The sequence below is a fragment of the Globicephala melas genome, chromosome 13 (genome assembly GCF_963455315.2).
Source record: "Globicephala melas chromosome 13, mGloMel1.2, whole genome shotgun sequence".
Lineage (NCBI taxonomy): Eukaryota > Metazoa > Chordata > Mammalia > Artiodactyla > Delphinidae > Globicephala > Globicephala melas.
In genome coordinates this window covers 64,685,904-64,706,482 of record NC_083326.1, presented here as the reverse complement: position 1 = coordinate 64,706,482, position 20,579 = coordinate 64,685,904, and the positions used below count along the sequence as shown (strand labels likewise).

General features: G+C 58.5%; 1 protein-coding gene across 5 annotated transcripts; it reads left to right on the top strand.

Moving 5' to 3' along the window:
* The first annotated feature begins 2,604 nt into the window (after positions 1–2,604).
* On the top strand, positions 2,605–20,331 carry ADORA2A (adenosine A2a receptor). Of its 5 annotated transcripts, none has more exons than XM_060310809.1 (4): positions 2,687–2,742; positions 10,453–10,550; positions 11,578–12,146; positions 18,627–20,331. In XM_060310809.1, the coding sequence occupies exons 3-4, from the start codon at positions 11,824–11,826 to the stop codon at positions 19,528–19,530; spliced, it is 1,227 nt and encodes a 408-aa protein (XP_060166792.1). In that variant the 5' UTR covers positions 2,687–2,742; positions 10,453–10,550; positions 11,578–11,823; the 3' UTR covers positions 19,531–20,331. The 5 variants fall into 5 exon arrangements, with proteins under 5 accessions (XP_060166793.1, XP_060166792.1, XP_060166794.1 ...); XM_060310811.2 differs by having other exon boundaries at positions 2,705–2,742; positions 10,457–10,550; XM_030836211.3 differs by lacking the exon at positions 2,687–2,742 and adding an exon at positions 8,464–9,969.
* Positions 20,332–20,579: the final 248 nt, after the last annotated feature.

Sequence of the window (20,579 nt, the reverse complement as noted above, 5' to 3'; positions counted from 1 at the left end):
CCAGAGGCCACCCAGGTGCATCCTGGATAGGAACAAAGAGCCCGCGGGAGTAGGTTGGGGGTGGGAGTCTGAGAACGGAATTCTGGAGCAGGAGAGCCCAGCTGGCCCCCTGCCTCGCCTGCCGAGCCGGGCCTTGAGGGAAGGAAGGGTGGGTGCCCACAGCCTTCACAGCTTGTCTTGAGGCTGGGCAGGGAAACCAAGGGCCCGGAGGTAGTAGATGGGGCCGGCCAGGGCATCCCTGAGCCCGTCACCCTCGGTGCTGCCTCAGGCCTGCAGGGCTCCCGGAGCCTGGCACCTGAGGAGGACTCTCAAGGCCAAGGGCAAGGGGCTCGCTGGCCTGTGGGGTGGGGCAGCAGAGGGTTCCCCAGGAGGGCCTGGAGGCGCACATCCGCTCCATGGGGGGGGCAGAGTTCGTGAACAGCCCTCCCATGTGCCTGCTTCCTGTCATGTGCTCTCTGGGCAATGGCTTCACTGGGGACCTGGACAAAGGCACCTGGCAAATGACACAAGAACATTGGAGCAACCCCCCCTCCCCCCCTCCCATCTCTAACAGGGGCTGCTGGAGAGCAAGGCTGGGGACCATGCTGCTTCAAGGCCATGTGGGTTCCAGGGCCTAGGGAGCTGGCCCCAGGCCTGGAGCCAAGCCAGGCCCTGCTGACCACCCTAGGCCTGGGGCACCCACACCGAGGAGGGGCTTCCCACTGGGCCCCACGAGTGAACTCTAAGGGCTTTGGCACCCTGGCCCTGAGGGCCAGCTACAGAAATGAAGCCTTCAGCCCCTGGGCACTGGATGTAGCCAGTGTGGGGGCAGGCCACACTTGGGGAGGTCTCGGCAGGACGGCCATTGGGCCCCAGAATGGAAATGGCAGGGGAGAGCTTCATGGGGACCCACGCTGGGGACTAGGGGACAAGAGTGACCCCAGTATTGGCTGAGTGTTGGTCTCTGCCCTATGAACCCCATAGTCCTCTCTGGGCCCCAGGTGGCTCTCAAGCTCTTCCCTGCATGTCTGTTGAGTGAGGACTTGAGTGAATACGGGCCCAACAGATGTTGGCAGGAGGGTTTTGTCCCAGCTGTAGGAGTTTGTCCCATGTAATGGCCCAGAAGCAAGGGAGGGAAGCCAAGGGCCTGGGGGGAGGGTCCCCCAGTGGGACAGCACCTCCCCAGGTTCCTCATGGTCTGACTGGCACAGCTAAGGAGGAGGCAGGGCAGGAAGGCGATAGTCCCATTTTACAGGTGAGGCAACCAAGGCAACCCCAGCCGAGGTCTTGATTCCCCTCAGTGGAGGTGAGTGCGGGGGAGGACGGCAGAGCCAGCTGGGGCTGGACCACAGCCTGGACTGGGGGGTGGGGGCAAGGCAGCTGACGAGGTTGGAAATCAGGACGGGAGGTTCCCAATTTGAACATTCTCACGTGCCTCTTCCCATGAGGTCTCAGGTTTTTCTCTCATGTTGGAGTCCCAGCCCCTCCCAGCATGCCCTATTCTGCCTCCCTGTGCCTGGAGACGGGCCCACTGGACATCAGGGGAAACGGGGAGCAGGGGATCCAAGCTGGCTGAATGGGGCCGGCAACAAGCTGGGGAGGCTGCCAGGCAGTGGAGGCTGGTACCTTGGGCTCTGCTCCTGGGATGGAGGAGCTGGCCAAGTGCCTGTGCAGGCTCCCACTTCCCACCCGCCCTTCCCTCCAGCCTCTGCTCCCACTGGCCTCCACCCTGGGGGCCAGCAACACCCCCTCTCTGCCCCACCCCACCCCACCGTGACCCTGCTGGTCCCAGGAGGTTTGAGAATGCAAGGTTCCTGCAAACCCTTGGCCACCAACACCCTGGCCTCTGAGCAGCTCGTCCTGCTGTGCACAGGACTGGGGTTACTCCACTTCTGTCCAGATTCAAGGGTCTGAAGGTGGACTGGGGCTGGATGGATGTGAGGTCGTTTCCAATTTGGAATCACCACAACATGGATCTGTGGGGTGGGAGGAAGATGAAATCCCAGCGCAAGGGACTGAGATTCCAGGTTAGTCAGGGATGCAGAAGGTGACTCCTCTCTTTGCTCAGAGCAGTTGGGGAGGGGGAAGGACCTGACCAGGCACCGGAGCTGAGGAGTTCTTGGAGGGATCACTGGAATTGGGGCTGACTTCTTTAGAGGCATCTTTGAGCTGAGGTACCAACCCTCCACCCCCAGCAGCGCAGGACCAGACTTAGGGAGGGAGAGCAAGGCTGTGGACCGGACTAGCAGGCGTGTCCCTGAGGTCCCTGGTATGAGGCCGAATTTTCTCCTTCAGGAACTGGGGGATCCATGGAAAGATTTGAGGAGAAGCAGGCACAGGACGCTTCCCGGGATGACACAGGGGTACCGACCCGCTCAGCTCCGATGATGAGGGACAGCAGGGCTCCGGGAGGACCCAAGCGGCAGGGGCAGCCTGGGGCTTCTTGGAGGAGGGGAGGGAGTGTGGCTCTGGGACCCAGGGGTGAGAGAATCATCGAAGGGGAGGGGGTGTGGTCCGGAGGGAAGTGGCCTGAACGGACGCGAGAGCTGCGAGGGCGCGCCGGAGCGGGAGGCGGGCATCAGCCGGACTTGTGGGCTGGCCGCCCTGGCGGGGCCACCTGGCCTCGGTTTCCCCACGCAGCGGGGCGGAGCGAGAACCGCGCGGGTCTGGAAGCCGCCCTGCAGGGGGCGCCCGCGGGCGGCGCGGCCGGAGCTGGAGACCCAGCGGCCGCCGAGACGGCGGGAGCCGGCGCGCTAGCAGCAGGTCAGTGGGGTCCCGCGTCCGGGGTCCCCAGGGTCCCGGGCGGGCGGCCGGGCAGCGTGGGGCCGTCGGAAGCTGCTGGACTGGGGGGCGGGAGGCGCGGGTCCCCTCCTCAGGTGCCCCGCCGCTCCGTCTCTTCCCGCCGACCTGAGAGCGAGTTCGTGGGCCGGGGTCCGAGCCCTGCCCGCGGCGGCGGCGGGAACAGCGGGTGCAGGGGCGGCTCGAGTGCGGCTGTCGCTCTAAGCCCGGTCGGGGGACGGTGCGCAGACCCTCTGGGCCACCCTGAAATGGACCGGAAGGTGCGCAGGGTAAGCGGGGAGGGGAAGGGACGAGAGAGCGCGGCCCCAGCGGCAGGGGCGGGAACCTCGCCGGTGCGTTCTGGGCCACGGGCCGCCCGGGTACTCTGTGAGCCCTCGGGGCGCGCCCTGGCCTGGCTGGGCTCGAGGCAGAGGCCGGCCTGAGTAGGGCGGGCCGGACCCCGCAGACGAGAACTTCCACAGGTGGAGCTGCCGAACGTCCAGGTGTTCCCGGGAAGCTGGGTGAGCAGACGGCGTCCGAGCGCCTGGGGCGCAGCGAGAAAGGGGGAGTCGAACGCCGGCCGAGCGCGGGCGCGTCCAGTGGGCATTGGTGGCGGGAACCGGACTTAGGGGGTCCCAGGAGAGGCCAGGGTTGGGGGCGCGCCTCGGACTGTCCTGGCCGTCCGCCGGGCTGCCCTGAGCCGACGTAGGAATTGCGGGAATGGTGGCGGTCCCCGAGGGACTTGGCGCGGGATGCCCAGGGGATCAAGGAGGGGCCGGGGCCAGCGGAGCAGAGATGTCTGCGTTGCGGGCGCGGCCACCGCGCTTTAGACTTCAATTTCCCCGACTGTACAATGGGAGGAAGGCGGAGGCCGAGGGCTCCGCAGGGGAGAAAAGAGAAGAGAGAAGTCCCCACCCCCTTTTCTCTGGACTGGAGCTGACCCCTGGGGGAGGACTAGGGCGGCCCCTTGTGCCGGTTCTCCCTCCCCATCTCAGGCGGCACCTAGGCCCGCTTCCACCCACAGGCCTGTGCTCCTTTCCCACCTGGAGCTCAGGCTGCCCTCTCCTTGGCCTCTGCTATCCAGCTTCCATCGACTCCCAGCCTCTGCACCCTCAGAAGACAATCCATGTCACCTCTATGCCGCTAGGGCTGCCCCTGCGTGTCCTGGTCCTGGGGCCCATGATGGAGAGTTCTTGGGAGCACAGTGGGCTAGGGAGGCTGTGTGGCATCAGGGGCTGCCTCCTTAGTCCTGCGGGGTCTGGTCCTAGATGCCTTGGATGGGCTGGAAAGGCTCTGCCCTATGGGCCAGGCCCCCTCCCAGGTTCTGGTCCATGGCGGGAGCTCCTCGCTGAGGCTTGTCCACACCTCCTTGCTCTACTCTTGCCCTTTAGGGTTTCCCTGGCTCTCCCAGGTCCTGGTGTCTCTTGGGCCACTGCCCCTCCCTCCCTATCCCCTCATTGCAGACCAGATTCTGGGCTAAGCTGGCTTCTCTGTTCATCGCCTCAGGGAGGCTGAGGGCAGCCCAGACATGGCTGGCAGGAGACAGGCTTTGGGCCAGGTGGGTTTTGGTGGACGTGTGTGTTGCCTTCCTCACACTGGCCTGGGAAGTGCAGGTCTCTGACCACACACTGGTCCTGCCCCCAGGAATCCACAGCCTAAGAGGGCAATGGCTGGCTTCAGAGGCAACCCAACGGCCCAGAGACTTCCATGCCCAAACCTGGGTTCTAGTCTTGATTCACTTGCTGAGCAGCCCTGGGCCAGTCATTGCCCCAGCAAACCTGCCTTCTCATCTGTAAAACAAGCCTGATGGTGCAAGCAATGCTTAACGAGGGTTGCGGTGGAGAGTAAATGAGAGATAGGCATTGGTTGTGGGGGACAGATTGGGATCTGTGCTTGAGCTTGGGAACCTGGGAGGGAGGCTCTTAGCCTTATGGGGTTGGGGGGGACACCACAAGAGATCGCTGTTGGCCGAGGGACATGTGGACTGGAGTTGGATTGGGAGCAAGCACCTGGCATCACACCCTGCAAAATGTAGGGCCTCTAGGTCTGCTGTGTAGGACCACAGCGCCTGGTGGCCCTCAGCAGTGACCTGAAATCCCTCAGCAACTCCTGCTCCCGTTTAACCTGCCTGACTCCTGAGCCACCTGACTCTGAGTGAGCTGGAACTGCCACCCCAAGTGTCTTGTGGGGGTCAGTCCTGTCTGCTGAAAGATGTGTACACATGAGAGCCAAGGCGAGCACAGCCTGAGGGAAGGCAAGGGCTTGAAGGATGGGCTGAGAAGTTGTTTTGGTGTGTGTGTCAGGGGACCCTGAGGAGATCACTGGTGTCAGGTGCTAAGTTGACAAAAGGATGAGCTCCGGCCCCTAGGGAAGGATCTGGGCCTGGGAAATGTTGGCGGCCACAGAAGGGAGGGTTTGCCCCATGGTCTGGAGGCTGAAGGGAGCAGTGGGAGTGCGGTGCTAAGGGTGGGCCCCTGGAAGTCTGTGCTGGGCCCAGATGGGGGAAGGGAAGTGAGGAATGGCAGGAGTTCAGAGCTGGGATGCAGGGAGCCCTCGCAAGAGACTGCTCACCTCCCGGACAGGGCTGGGAGCTCTGGGTGGTGGGAAGGAGCAGTTTAGTGGCAGAGGTCCCCCAGCCCTTGCCCACAGAATCATGCAAGGGGCCCCTACAGTGTGGAAGCCATGGGATCCTGACTCCTGATGGGGACTGGAGAAGCTCAGCTGCCCTCACTCTAGCTGGGGGAGCAGGATGGTGGATGGGGGAGATGGGGGAGGGAAGGCAGGAGGCTTCAGCTTTCCAGGACCCCCGCAGGCCTTCTCTGGCATGCCTCTGGGCCTTGCACAGACTGTTGCCTTTGCCTGGAATCTCCTTTCCTCTCTTCCCTGACCCTTCAAATCCAGCATGAATACCCCCTCCCCTGAGAGCCCTTCCAGACTCCTCTGGCCCACAACCCCTTCCATAGGACAAGCTTGTTTCAGAAGTTGCTGGGCAGGGTCTTTCTGCGGTTCCCACCTCTGCTGCTGCTCGCGTCAGCCCAGCTGTCACCTGGAAGAAAGGCTGCCTTGGTGCGCCATGGAGAGGCAGTCAGTGCCACTCTGGTGCCTCCCTGCTGTCAGGGTAATGGTTTCTGCCCAGAGGCCCCCAGGGCTGGTATGTGTCTGCCCATCTGTCACAGAGCATTCACCTCTGGCCCCTCAGTGGACTCTGCAAACCGTAAGCCAGGTACCAGAGGCCACTGAGTGACCAGGGAGCAGTGGCAGGGCCGTGCTGGAGTTGGTCTGGCTGACCCTCTTGCTCTCTCCTTTCAGCCTCCAGGGCTGCATCATCACATCTTCATCCCAGGGACCCCAGAAGTGGGTCTGCCTGCCTCCCATCCTCAGCATACCCACCCTCTGGGAGCTCCTGAGGCTGTGCACCTGGCACTGCCCCTTCAGCAGGCCAGCCTTCTGTCAGGGTCCCACCCCAGGCCCACTAGGGTCTATGTTCTCAGGGCCATTTAGAAGCCCCCCCCCATCTTGACCTCTTCAGGCATGGTAGTGCCTGTCGTCATGCCAGTAGAAGATTCACTTGAGAGGTGTGGGTGCTGAGCCACGTGGGTGAGGAGGTTGTCTCACTGTGGCCTGCTGTACCAGAGGGGAAGCCTCTTGCTCAGGGTCTCAGGGAGTGTGGGATGGAGCAGGAGTGGGACCCCATCTGGGTTCCTTGCAACACAGGGTGGGCACGTAGCACTTTGTGTGTGGAGTGGCCCCTTGGAGGGGGGAGTCAGGTGAGGCAGCCCATGGGGGTGAGTGGCCACGTCAGGCTGGGAAGAGGCAGGGCCTGTGGCCTCTCTGGCATCTGGCCTGGACACGAGGGGGTGGAAGGGGGATTCTGGGCCCCCAGCAGGGAGAAAGGCCCTGCGGCTCCAGGCGTTGCTGATGTGGAGGCTGCTCTGGGGGCTGGGCTCAGTGCAGGGAGTAGGCTCTCAGCCCCAGTCCTGCCCACATCCTGCCCCCAGGCTCTGAAAGCAGCAGCTGCACACCCCAGGGGCCGTGGGGGAAGGGACACCACTGGTGCCTGCCAGGGTACCTGGGCCCAGCCCTCACAAGGTTCCTGAAGTTGGAGCTGCTAGCAACCCTGCAGGGAGGGAGAGAGGGAGGGAAGATGTGCCATGACACAGAGGATGCTCACCTCCAGGCAACACTGGAGATGGCCCTGCTCTCATTGATGGGTTCGGAGAGGGGCCTGGCCGGTCCCAGGGTCCTGAGGTTTGGGAGTCTTGTGCCCAGGCCTGGGCCACTCTAAAGGCCACTGGAGGGCTTGTGGTTGGGGCAGAGCTGAGCTGCCTGTCCAGCTAGTTCTCCTTTGCTTGTTGACCTCTCCACTCTCCCACTGAGTTCCCTTCCCACTGAGGTGCTGCTGCTCAGTCTACCTTCCATTTCTTTCAACTACCTGCTCTGAGGTTTGGGTGAGAATTCCACAGTGCGGTCTTCAGATCCCCAACTGTCTCCTCAAACTGTATGCACATGACAACACATCAATTGTGTTCTCCTCAATCCTTCTGTTTTTCATTTCCAGGATTTTTATATTATTTCTCGTTCATATTTGCCTGTTCTTGTTTTGGTTCTGCCAATAATTCTCATTCTTGTTTATGGATACTACTCCTTTATCTCTTTGAAGATCCTAAATGTCTTTGAAAATTATTAGATTACTATATTATCTTCATCTCTGGAATGAATTAATCTCTATATTGAGGTCTTGGAAGTGGGGAGTGACCTGCACACCTGGGTAGTAGCCAGCTCTCAGGACAGTCTCCTGGGACAACTCTGCCTTAAGGCCCCCCACTGTGGGCTCAGGGCCTGTTGGGGTCAGGCTCAGCAGCAGGTGGCACAAAGCTCCCTGTGCTGTAGCAGCTGGGATGCTGCCTGGCACAGAGTAGGTACTTGGAAACATCTGCTGTGAGAAAGTAGTGGAGGATTCTCAGGCTGGGATTCTGGAACCCAGGAACAGGCCCAGTGTGGCTGCAACAGGCACAAGGCGCTAGGCTGGCCTTGGTACATTGCCCTTAGCTGCACTCAGGAGCAGGTGTGCAGGGTCCTGCCTGGAAGTTGGCGGGCACTTCTATCCACCGGGCTCTGGGGGGTACAGCCACCATGTGGGCATGTGTACAGAAAGCCTTGCTAGTCTGATGTACAAGGAGCCAGGAAATGTGCGGGTTTGATTAAATGGAGTTTTAATTAAAGTGGCCAGACTGGTGAGGGTAAGGAGAAAGGCGGGAAGCAGCAGCAGTTTTGAGTCTAACTGCTGGGGAATCCTGTGGGTTTGTCCTTTTGAGGCTTATCATGCACCTTCCCCAGCATGTAACTCTGATCTGTATGGGATGGCTTCTGCCCTCTGCCCTGTCCCCAATAAGGGACAATCACAAGGAAATATTACATTATTAATATTTCATTTCCCCTCTTGGCTAGCAACAGATGACTCAAGGATTAATTAGAGCCAACAGAGAGGAACAGGAAATTGCCAGATCCTGGCCCCGCCCCCAGCCCCCTCCCCCTGGGCCTCCAACCTTCCTGTCACTCTTGCTCTAGGAGGCCTCTGAAGGAAAGCAGAGAGGGGCCAGGAGGCCCTAGGAAATCTTGCTGCTGCTGTTTTTCATGGGCATTCCCCCAGCTCTGTTCCACCCTTTTATGCTCATGGTAAAGCTGGGAGGGCATTAGCCTCTTTGAGCCTTAGCTTCCTCATCTGTAGAGTGAAGTTCATGGGGCCAGCCAGTGAGAACACAGATGACCCACAGACCTCTGCACCCTCATTTCCTGAGCTCCCAAGCAGGCCGTGCAAACTATTGTAGAGGGTCTGGAGTGGAGTCCAGGCAGGTGGGCCCTGGGAGAGCACAGGGCTTGGTGGCTCAGTGGTGGCTGGAGCCTTGTTTTCCCCAGCTGACTGTGTACGTTGATTCCCAGTTCCTGTCAGTGACTCATTAGTACCTTAAAACAGGCCATCATGGGAGCATTTTACTACAAAACTCTGGCAAAGGCCCCAAGTTAGGGCACCCCCAACCCTGGGCTGATTTGCGGTCTGACAGCTGGGAAGCTTCAACCTCCTCCCAGCTACCTCCGTGCCCTGCTCACCCCGCGGTGCCCTGGGCTCCACTGATGTGCTCTGCTTGGGGCTGGGAGATTCTAGTCTGGCAGATAACCAGGTTGCCTGTGTGGCCAGGCAAGCTTCAACCCGGGATGTGCTGGCAGCTGCTGGAGGGCCTGCAGGAAAGCTGTAGAAGGCTGATGGGGAGCCCAGTGTGCAGGGAGGCAGCCTTCCAGACCCAGCTGGCAGGGGTGTATCTGGCTCCTTGCAGGGCTGACCTGGGCTGGAGGGTCTGTTGTATCCAGTGAGACTGGGAAGGTACCCAAGGCTTGCTGGACAGTAGGAAGGTGCCTTCAGCTTAGTCAGGAAGGGTGCTGGTACCAGGTGCTGTGAGGCCTGAGAGCCCACAGTACAGAAGGTGATGGGGAAGCCCCAAGGATTTAGGGGTCCCGAGTCTGCCAGGAGAACCTCACCAAACAGAGGGCTTGGGTTAGGGTCCCCAAACACCCTTCTATGCTGGGCATCCCAGCCCACATGGAGTCAGCCCAACATCCAGGGCAGATGCTAATGATGTGACCCCATCAGTAGGGCTCCAGGCAGTGGGGCCAGACAGCCCACGTTCAGCTCCACAAAAACGTGGTACTTATCTGGGTCAGGTGGATCACTGGTGGCCCCACCTTATCTGACCCTGGGAAGCACCCTCTGAATCTGGATGATGGCCTAGGGCCAAGTCAGGTTTCTAGCCTGGGCTGGTTGGACTGGCAGAGGCTGTGTCTCTGTCAATGCAGATTCCCCAGGAGAGGCTGCCAGGGTAAGAAGGATGGCAGGGGGTTGTCTGGAGGCCAGGAAGGTGGATGGGTGGCTCACTGGTGGTAGGAGGCAGGGTCCCTGGGGCTTGCTGGGCCTGACTGGACAGTGGCCCGCTGCTGGTGGTGCTGAACCTGGGAGGCCCCCAGATGGGAGGCAGCTCTGGGGCTGTCACTTCACTCCTGCAGAACGAGGACGAGACACTGGACACATAGCCTCTGCAGTCAGGGTGCCCCTGGTGAATGCTACTCTGGGCTGCAGGCCGGGAACACCAAGGGACACTGTGTGGCCAGAGTTGGCACCAGGAGACTTGGTCTGCCCTACCTCCGCCAGTGACATGCTTTGTAAGTAGCTGGCTGGCAAATGCCCTGTGCACAGCAGGGGCTCGGTGGGACTTGTCCATGGCCCCTTGGAGGCAGGCTCCTGCCAGGCCTGGGAGAAGACGTGGGCTGCAGGAACCCCTTGGGTTCTCAGGAGCTCGGCCTCCTCTTCTCTCTCCGGCTTCCTGGGGCTGGGCACTCCCCTCCAAGCCTCCCAGTGGGCATGGGGGACACCTCTCTGTTGTACCTCTCCGTGCCCACCCAGCTCCTGCCACCTGAGGTAGATCGGAGTTAGAAGGAAACTTGGGGTCATTTATTGCAGCTCTAAATCACCTCCTGGACAGGGTGGGGGGAGCCTGGCCCTTGGAATACAGGCAGGGACAATAAGCAAACTTCTCCCAAGGTTGCCAGTCCTCTTGATCCCTCGTATCCTGGAAGAGAGAGGGGGGATGCAACCCCGAGCCCACATGTGGGCCTGAAAGGCAGCTTCAGGCTTTTTGTTCCCAGGCAGGCGGCAGCCACTATCCATGTGCACCTGGACCATGAAAGCCCAGGACTGCAGGAGGGGGTGGATTTGGCATGGAGGATACTGCTGGGCAGCACACGTGAGTGTGACAAGGGGGAGGTAGAGGTGATGGGGAGAGGCCCCTGGACTGGCAGGGGCGATAGAGACTGTTTCACAAGCTCAAGGGGGATCCCTGGGGGTTTGCTTCTACTGGGTGTCACTAATCCTTTACGTTTCTATGACATTTTGACTGGGGGAGCCCTTTCAAATGTGTTCACTCCCTTCTCATAGAATCATGGGTGAGAGCTGCAATGGCCCCCAGAGGCTACTGGGGTCCAACCTCCCCACTGTATCAGTGGGGAAACTGAGGCCCAGAAAGGAAGAACATTGTTGCCCGCAGTCCCCAGGCAAGCCTGGCTGAGCGCACCAGCCAGGCTGGGGAGCAGGTGTGGGAGGAGGGAGTGAGCGGGGAGGCGAGGCGGCCGCCCCTCCCAGATGTGCAGTCAGCTGGCGGGGGCTGCTGAGGGGCGGGCTCCCTTTGTGCCTGCTCCAACACTCTGTGCAGCACCACCAGTGAGGGCAAGAGGGCTTACCTGCCAGCAGTGGGAGACAGGACCAGAGGGCCACCAGATCCTCCCAGATCAGAGCTCTGGGGTCTCTGGGCCTGTTCCTTATGCGGGCAGCATAGGTAGGTGCTGGTAGTCCCTGGGGAGCGCTCTCAGGGGGATGGAGCAGACTGAAGCTGGCTGAGAGAGAAGGTGGGTGGCCCTGGGAGATCCAGGGGTTAAGGAGGCCTTTCCAGGAGGGAGGGTCATGGGGTAGTGGTGAGCTCAGGGATCCAGGAAACTGGCAGAGCTGCCCCAGAAGGCTTGAGAAGCTAAGCCTGGGGGCCAACACAAGTGACTCAACTCTGAAAGTTCTCGGCTCCTCTGGAAGAAAAACAGACTGGGGTTGATCCCTGGCCCTCTGTTTCAGGTGGGAGAGGCAGGGCACGGTAGGTCGTCCTCAGGCTGATGCCTGGCCTGTGGGGAGGGCGTTGGGGAACCGGGGCTGAGGGCTGCCCCTGGGAATCTTCAGCTGTGCCCCTGCCAGTGGTCCACCTCCTCACGTGGCTTCTCCCTTGGCAGGTACCACAGGAACTCTGAAGCTAAGCTGAGCCAAGATGCCGCCAGAGCCCCTGGAGAGGGCCTGGTTTCTGAAGACTCGGAGTTGGCTGTGAAAAGCCCTTGGGGGGCCCCCCCAACGGCAGGGACGCTCCTGGCTCCTGTGAAGGGGCTCAGGGCCTGGGCAGGCCAGCTGTGCTGCAGCTATGGACCGTGAGCTGGCCTGGCCTGCGTCCTTGCTGACCCTGCCCATCTGCAGCTGTGCCCAACATGGGCTCCTCAGTGTACATCATGGTGGAGCTGGCCATTGCCGTGCTGGCCATCCTGGGCAACGTGCTGGTGTGCTGGGCTGTGTGGCTGAACAGCAATCTGCAGAACGTCACCAACTACTTTGTGGTATCCCTGGCGGCAGCCGACATCGCTGTGGGGGTCCTTGCCATCCCTTTTGCCATAACCATCAGCACGGGGTTCTGTGCCGCCTGCCACAGCTGCCTCTTCTTCGCCTGCTTCGTGCTAGTCCTCACGCAGAGTTCCATCTTCAGCCTCCTGGCCATCGCCATTGACCGCTACATCGCCATCCGCATCCCACTCCGGTGAGCCACGTTCTCTTCCCTGGTACACCTCATGCTGGGGGCCACATCTGTGAAAAAGCTCCCTGTGTCAGGGTCTGGTCTGTGCCAGGATCAGAGTGAACCAGGGGTCAGGGTGAACTTGGGGTCAGGATTTGGTCTGGGGTCAGTGTGTTGAGCTGAGGACAGGGCCATGGGGCTCAGTCTGGGGCTGCCCAGGGCTTGGCACATGGCCAGCACTTGTGCCACACCAGCTGATCCCTGTGGGCACAGGGCAGGCTGGTCCTTCCCAGGCTCCCCTGGGCTACATGGGTGAGGCTGCCGTGTTTTGGCTATTGGCAGATGTGTGCAGCCCAGGCCTGGGTGGGTGCATCTGGGGCGTTCTTCACACAGCATGACAGTGGGGCAGGGTGGGCACCACGGGAAACCACAGGACCTGAGAGCTAGAAGCCCGCCCACCTACCCGCCTGCCTTCCTCCAGCTCCTCCAGGCTGCCCTGCAGCTTGCACATTAGGAAAATGACCCAGAGAGGGGAAGTGACTTGGTCAAATGCCTTCGTGAGTCACTTGGACCTCTATGCAAATTCTGTGCTGCTCAGTCACCAAGTGTTCATGGGGGACGGGAGCTGGCTGGTGGATGGGGGTTTTTATGGTGAAACTTTTGTGAAATGACTTCAGCCATGTATTGTGTAAACAAAGACTTTCCCTGAGGCTGAGTTCACTTAAAGACAGGCTCCACCTACCACCACCGACCCATGGACAGGGCTAGTAAGTGTCCCTCCCCACCTGGGGGCCAGCCTGGGGGCCTTCTGCCCCACCTCCTCGCCCCTCCACCCTGGAGCTGGGTTCCACAGCCTAGATGGCTGCAGGCCCTGAGGGAGGTCTCAGAGGATGGTGTGCCCCCATCCAGTGGCGAATTCTCTGAACCAGAGTAGTCCCATCAGCTCCACGCTGGGCTGAGGGTGCCCCAGCCAGGACAGGGAACAGGCTCAATGAGCAAATGGAAATATAGAGTGTCAAACCCAGGGGCACCCTTAGAGGTCCTTTCCTCTCATCTTATGGATGGAAAAATGAGGCTCAGAGAAGGGAGTCAGCCCCCAGGGCTACACAATGAGTTGGTAGCACAGTCAGGACTGGGCCTGGGAAGAAACATGACTGCCACCCTCGGTGACTTCAGTCTTCTGGGAGCTGGTCATAGGGTGGCCCCTGTCTCCCAGAACCTGGGCCACCTGGGCTCTAAGGGAAAAGCAGACACCCTCATCATGCTGCTTAAATGAAGGAAGGAGCCTGGGCCCCGTGTGGCCCTCCCAGAATACTTTGTCTCGGGACAGCCTAGGACCCTTGTCAAAAGAAAAGGGGACTCTGGCTGGTCCTAATAGAGGACCAGCCTAAACAGGCAGAGCCAGAGTCCAGGCTCGACCAGGACACAGAGGCCTTAGGGCTCCCAGGCTGATTGATTGGTGTCCACTTCGGGGCCAGGCCAGTGTGGGCTGGGCCGGGCCGGCTCTGGCAGAATGTTCAGTGGGGAGCAGAGGTGTCGTTCTCAATTTCTTCCTGATTCAAGGAGCAGTAGATTCGAGGGAGAGATCAGAGCTGCTGATCTCAATCTAAAGGGCCTTCCTTGGCTTCTTTTTCTTGTCTCTGTTTTTCAAGAGTCAAAAGTCCCATCCTCCCTGATGCAAGAGGATGGGACGCGCTGTGTGACTGTGGAAAGTCAGCTGCCTCTCTCTGGGCCCATTTTTCATCTATAAAAGGGGCCAGGTCTCTATCCCTCTGAGCTCACAAAGGTGTTCTGAGGGCCCAGTGAGTGGACTGGAGTGATGGGTCCCTGAGGAAGGATGGCAGGGTGGGGTGGATGGAGATTCAGGTCTTTCTGAAGCTGCTGGAGGTTCAGAGCTATGGACCTGGCCCCCCCTCCCAACCCCATCTGCCTGCCCAACTCCCACAGTCTTCCAGAGCAGGACCTAGTTCCACCCAGACCTTGGCCATTTGAGCTCCACTTGATAGGGCTTAGAAGGGTCAGCCTGGCTGTCTTGGGTTAGGGAGCCAATGGGATGACGGTGGTGATGATGCTCAACCCTGCTTGGGGCAGAGAGCTCCACGTTTGCCAGAGGATGTTGGCTCAGCGTCTCCTTTGGTCTTCTCGGCCGGCATTGTGGCCGGGAGGATGTTATGACCCTCCTGTTACTCGTGGGGAGGCCAGAGCCAGAGAAGGAAAAGTGTCTCCGGACGCGGGGACTCCAGGGCCCTTCACCCTGCTCCAGGTCCCCTTGGGTCCCTCCACTTTCCTCTTCCTCAAGGGTACTGGGCTGGCGAGGGCTGGGAGAACGAGGTGTGTAAAGTTGTCCGTGTGGGGCTCCTGAGAGCAAGCTGGGCATGAGTGGGGACTAGATGGAGGCAGATGGTAACCCGGGGCAGCTCTGGGACTGCTGCCTGGCTCAGGGTGCCCATTCCTGCCCCCCTTCCTCTGTCCCCTTCCAGCTGGAATCCAGTCTCTCCTGTGTGCTGTTTCCTGATCCACTCAGTAAGTCCATTTGGCTAACCTGAAGTCCAGCCTCTGACCGATGCTCTGGATGCCTAGCTCCAGGCCTGCACCGTTCACCATTAATTTTTCTTTTTTTTTAAAAGAATTCAGTTTCAGAAAAATCTTATGTGCTCCTTCCCAAGTGCACGGACCCTACTGGGCTAGGGCAGGGCCTGGACAGAGGCAGGGATGGGAGCTCTCCATGTCCCCAGAGGACAGAATTCCCAGGGTGACAAAGGCTTTCTTTTCCCAGGGGAATTCCACACCCCTTGTCTCCCATCTCTTACTTTAGCCCCTTCTGACTGCTCTCTCCCTTCGGGAAACAGGCCTTCGTATGGGGCAGCAGAGTCCTGTGTGGTGAACTGCCCCAGGGAACAAAACCTGAGTACCCTGGCTTCTAAGGGGGCAAGATTGGGAGAGAGGACTCCCTGCAGGAGGTGACGCCATGGGTTGCTGGGGATGCGTTGGAATGGGCATTGGCGTGTGTGGGGAAAGGGGTAACAGAAGGGGGCCAAGCCTGGACAAAGGCCACAGGGAAGGAATAAGCATGTGGGCTCTGGGCCAGGGAGAGGTGACAGAGAGGAGAACAGGCCTACAGGGAGGCTGTGAGGCTGGCTCAGGCCTTCCCATGCTTGGGAGGGAGTTTGGGTTTTAGCTGTAGGTCAGTGGCTCCTTTGGACAACTTAGGAAAGCTCCGCCTTCTCCTGACTGAAGGGCAAATGCACGGGAAGCCCTAACCTGAATTGTGGGGGGTACTATTGGATCATAGGGTAAGCCCCCAATGTAATGGGGAGCCCCCAGGAAGGGGCAGCCTGTGAGCTGGAGGACATAGGGATGCAGAAACACCTCTAAACGCGGGGGATGTGGTTCTGGCACTGGCTTCCTATGACACTTCTGGGCTCCCCAGAACAGCAGAGCATGACCCTGGATGGCCTTGGCACCCCCTCCACCAGGCAGGCAGTCTATGTCTGAGGCCCAGGAGGGCAAGATGTGACTGCCTTAGTCACAGACACAGCTCAGGGGATGGGAGATGCTGCTGGGCCAGGCTGTGGCTTGGCCATGGTTCCATCTGGGCCCTAATGTTGATCCAGTCCCCTGGGAGCCTGGGTCCAGGCCTCTAAGCCTAAGAGGCTTTCTTTCCAATAACAAAATTAATCTGTTTGGTATCTTTTTAAAATAAATAATACCTGCATGTATTACAACATCAAAAAAGAACAAAAGCATATATGGTAAAGAATTGTCCCCCTTGCCCCACCTCAGCTCCCTTCCTGGAAGGCAGTGTTGGGAATCCTTCCAGACATCCTTTGCATACAGAGACAAGTGCTATCAATGTGTTTCTGTTTCTGTCCCCAGGACAGGAGGAGCTTTCTTTTCAGAATGCAGTGGCAGACTTCCTCTCCTAGGTTTCCTCATCTAAATGTAGACAAGTGGACAAAACAGGAATTTTCAAACCGTGTCCCCAGAAGCCTTCAGGCTGGGCCCTGGCTTCCCCCCCAGTTCATTCGTTCAGTGAATATTATTAAGCCTCCTCTCTTCCTCGGCAGCTCCAATTCTGTGATTGCCTGGGAATGCAGGTGAGAAGGGTTGCTGCTGGAGAACAATTTGAAAATCCCCAAAGCAGGTGGCCTCCAGGATCTTCTACACCATCCCTATTACTGCTTGCTTCTGCTTGACTGCCTCAAATGACAGGAGCTTCACCACTGCCTGAGGCAGTCCATTTCTCCTGTGAATAGCTCATTTACCCTGAGCCACAATCCATCTCCCTATAATTTTCACCCAACAATTCTACAATCTGCCCTCATGCGACAGTGCTCACAAGCCCCAGATTCTTAGTCCCATTTTACAGATAGGGAAACTGAGGCTCAGAGACGCAGTGACAACATGGCTAAACAAGAATGCACCATCGCTAGAACCCAGAGGGAATATGCTTTTCTTCAGAAAAATATCAACATTAAAATAGCCTCCTGGGACTTCCCTGGTGCCCAGCGGTTAAGACTCCGAGCTCACAATGCAAGGGGCCCAGGTTCGATCCCTGGTCAGGGAACTAGATCCCACATGCCACAACTAAGGGCCCACGTGCCACGATGAAGATGCCACATGCTGCAACTAAGACCCAGTGCAGCCAAACACATTAAAACAGCCTCTTATTCAATCAGATCATATAAATTACTATTTGTAGAGTACTAAAAACAGTGCCTGGCACAGAGCAAGTGCTATATAAGTAATAAATGGAAAAAAAAAAACCTGTGACCTCACGTTTGAAGCTCCAGAACAGGAAATAGGGCAGTATAGGCTCTCTGTGGCTTGACAGAAATGGGCAAGTCCACGACCCTCTTCCTGCTGCAGGCACCCAAGCCCCCAGTGAATGGGGCTGCAGAGCTCGGGAGAACAGTCCTGCTAGGTTACTGTTTGGGTTCAGAAATGAGGAAGTTACCTTGGCCCGAGTTGCCTCTGGATTCCTGGAATGTCCAGGCAAGTCCATTCCTCTCCTTGGGCCTCAGTTTCTCTACCTATAAAACGAGAGGGTTGGAATAGACTAGAGGTCAGAGGCCACCGTGGTTTTTTTTCCCTTAATTTGAATCAGTTGATAAAATTTAAACCATGGGAGGTTTTACCCAGAAAAATCAGCTCCCAGACCCTCCTGAGATCTGGCAGCACTGGGCAAGTTTAAATGGTGGGGGTGGGGGAGGGGGTGGCTGAGTGGTATCAGCTGCCTCCTGCACACAGGGTAAATACCCACCAGCCTGCCTGCCTCACACATCTGTAACCTCTAGGCCCCTGTGTTTGCTACCCCATGGACTAGTTTCTATGGATACTTCCAGCTCCAGAATTAAGCATGTTTTTCCTTGACACCTACTATGTCCTGTCTCAGTGATGGTAATGCAGCGATGGATATAGGGACCCAAGGGGCCCCCAGCCTTGGGAGCCCAGATTGGGTAGGGATTAGTTGAGCTTGGGTAGTAAACTTCTCTGAGATCTGTCTAACCTGAACTTAGAAAGGATGGGTAGGGTTTACTAGGTACAGAGGAAGGCAGTCTGGTGTTGCCGGAATCAAAACCGTTAAATGCAAAGTCATCCCTCAGAGATAACTGAGGTCACCTTCCTCAGTCAGGGAGATGATTTTTTGATTGCCCTTTCTTTTAATAAAAACGATACCACCCTTTTTTGTTGGCCTGAGGTCAGCTTCTGAGCCAGCAGATCAGGCCACTCCCCGAGTCTGGAACTGAGTCTGGTGCTCTAGAGTACTGAGTGATTTGGGGCAGACTACTTCTCCTCTCTGGACCTTAGAATCTCATGCAACTCTTTCCTCTTGAATGTTAAGGCTTATATAAATGTTAAGACATACTGATCTCATCTCTCTCCAGAGGGCTGTGGGTGAATTTGGAAGGGAGAGGGGGTATCTCATTTGGCCCGGGACCTCCACCCCTCCTTTTCCCACCTGTCCCACCTCTCCTTAGGGGCTTCTGGAGACCCTAAGTCAAGTGGGGAAGGAAGAGCATAAGCACAAGAGATGTGAACCACCTACAGGTTTGATCTGGCTGGTTTGGTTCCCAGCCAGCGAGTACCCTCCTGACCCGTTCCCACTCTAAATAAAGGGACACCCACTGTAGCATCGACTGAGATCAACATGGAGGTTATAACTTCTCCCCTCCTCACCCCCCCAGAATCACTTACTAATTCCTTCAAACCAAACTAATTAAGTCCCAGGACTACTCGTAATACTATTCAAAAATCATCTGGACGTCCGTGCAGTGGTCTCCCTTTCCAGGGTGCCTGCTCTCCTGTTACCTCCTGTGAGAAAAGGCCAGGCTTGGCCCTCCTCTGAACAGAAGAGGATACTGAGGCTAGGAGGCAGGAAGTGACTGGTCCAAGACCTCACAGCCAGTGGATGAGGTACAGGTTGCTGCTCTGGGTTTCTGACTCTTGGCCCTTCCTAAGCCCTGGTTTCCCAGGCCTCTGATGCTGGTCTCCTCTCCCCAGGTACAATGGCTTGGTGACAGGCACGAGGGCCAAGGGCATCATTGCAGTCTGCTGGGTGCTATCGTTTGCCATCGGCCTGACTCCCATGCTAGGCTGGAACAACTGCAGTCAGCAGGAGGGCAGAAACCACTCGCAGGGCTGCAGGGTGGGCCAGGTGGCCTGTCTCTTTGAGGACGTGGTCCCCATGAACTACATGGTGTACTACAACTTCTTTGCTTGTGTCCTGGTGCCCCTGCTGCTCATGCTGGGTGTCTACTTGCGGATCTTCCTGGCAGCCCGGCGACAGCTGAAGCAGATGGAGAGCCAGCCTCTGCCGGGGGAGCGAGCCCGGTCCACGCTGCAGAAAGAGGTCCACGCTGCCAAGTCACTGGCCATCATTGTGGGGCTCTTCGCCCTCTGCTGGCTGCCCCTGCACATCATCAACTGCTTCACCTTCTTCTGTCCCAAGTGCAGCCACGCCCCACCCTGGCTCATGTACCTGACCATCATCCTCTCCCACACCAATTCCGTGGTGAATCCCTTCATCTATGCCTACCGCATCCGCGAGTTCCGCCAGACCTTCCGCAAGATCATTCGCAGCCACATCCTGAGGCAGCGGGAGCCCTTCAAAGCAGGTGGCACCAGTGCCCGGGCCCTGGCAGCTCACAGTAGCGACGCGGAGCAGATCAGCCTCCGCCTCAATGGCCACCCTCCCGGGGTGTGGGCCAACGGCAGTGCCCCCCAGCCTGAGCGGCGACCCAATGGCTACACCCTGGGGCTGTTGAGTGGAGGGAGTGCCCGTGAGTCCCACCGGGACATGGGCCTCCCAGACGTGGAGCTCCTCAGACAGGAGCTCAAGGGAGAGTGCCCAGAGTCCCTGGGCCTCGAGGGTCCCCAAGCCCAGGATGGAGCAGGAGTGTCCTGATGAACCACTGAGTCTGCCCCTTCCTAAGGGAAGGAAATCTTTCTCTTCCTGGTTGCTGGAACCAGTCACGTTGAGAGAAGAGTGCATGTGCCGGAGACCCTTCTCATGGCCGGTTTCCACTTTGGACTGAGGAGGGAGCCCCGGCTGGAGCAGCATGAGGCCCAGAAGGAAGGGTTTGGAGTCCGAGGAAGTGGACGTTTCATGCTGGGAGGCCCTGCATCAGGCCAGAGCCCCAGCACGAGAGCATCTTGGCTGGCCAGGGCTGGTCCCCAACTCCAGAAGCACCTAGAAGTGCCACCTTGTCTCCGCAGAGCAGCTGTGGCAGAGCAGGTTGGCTGGCCTGAGGCTGGGGAGTGGTTCCAAAAGGCCCCCCTGCCACACACACACCACCCTCCCCAGACTTTCCAAGGATTCAGGAGCTATTGTGCTCAGAGGTGGCGTTTGACTATTTTTTCCAGGAGAAAATGTAAGTGTGAGGAAACCCTTTTAATCTTCCCTGCCGGGTTGCTGGCTCTGTTTCAGCCCTGCTGCTAACCTGGCACCAGGAGTTGGCCCAGGGAGACCCAGGCAGCCCTCTCCCGCTGCCATGAGCTGTCATGCACGTCTCCTTCGAGGACAGCGAGTTGTAATGGAGCCGTGCCAGAGCGTGGGCGCAGGGGAGGATGTCGGGGCTGGCCAGCATGGGTTAGCCTGGGGAGCTCAGAGCTGCCCAGGTAGAGGCCCTATCTAACTGCCTTTTCTTCTGAAGGGAATGTTTTTTTTTTCTGAGATACAATAAAAATGAGCCACGTTGTGTTTTAAGCTTGTCCAATGAGAATGGTGTCTGAGTTCCTTTCCCTACTCCACAGCCAGGCCTGGCACACACATATGGGTATGTGTTGCAGGTGTGAGAGAGGGTGCACATATGTGCAGACAGCCTGCCTGCCTGGGGCCTTGATGGGACTCCCAGGCTCCCATCTTCCTAGGGAAGAGGCTGCCTGGATGCACCAAAATGCAAATGCCCATGTGCAGCCCCAAACCTGCATTCCTGTGAGAAGAGGATGTGAAAG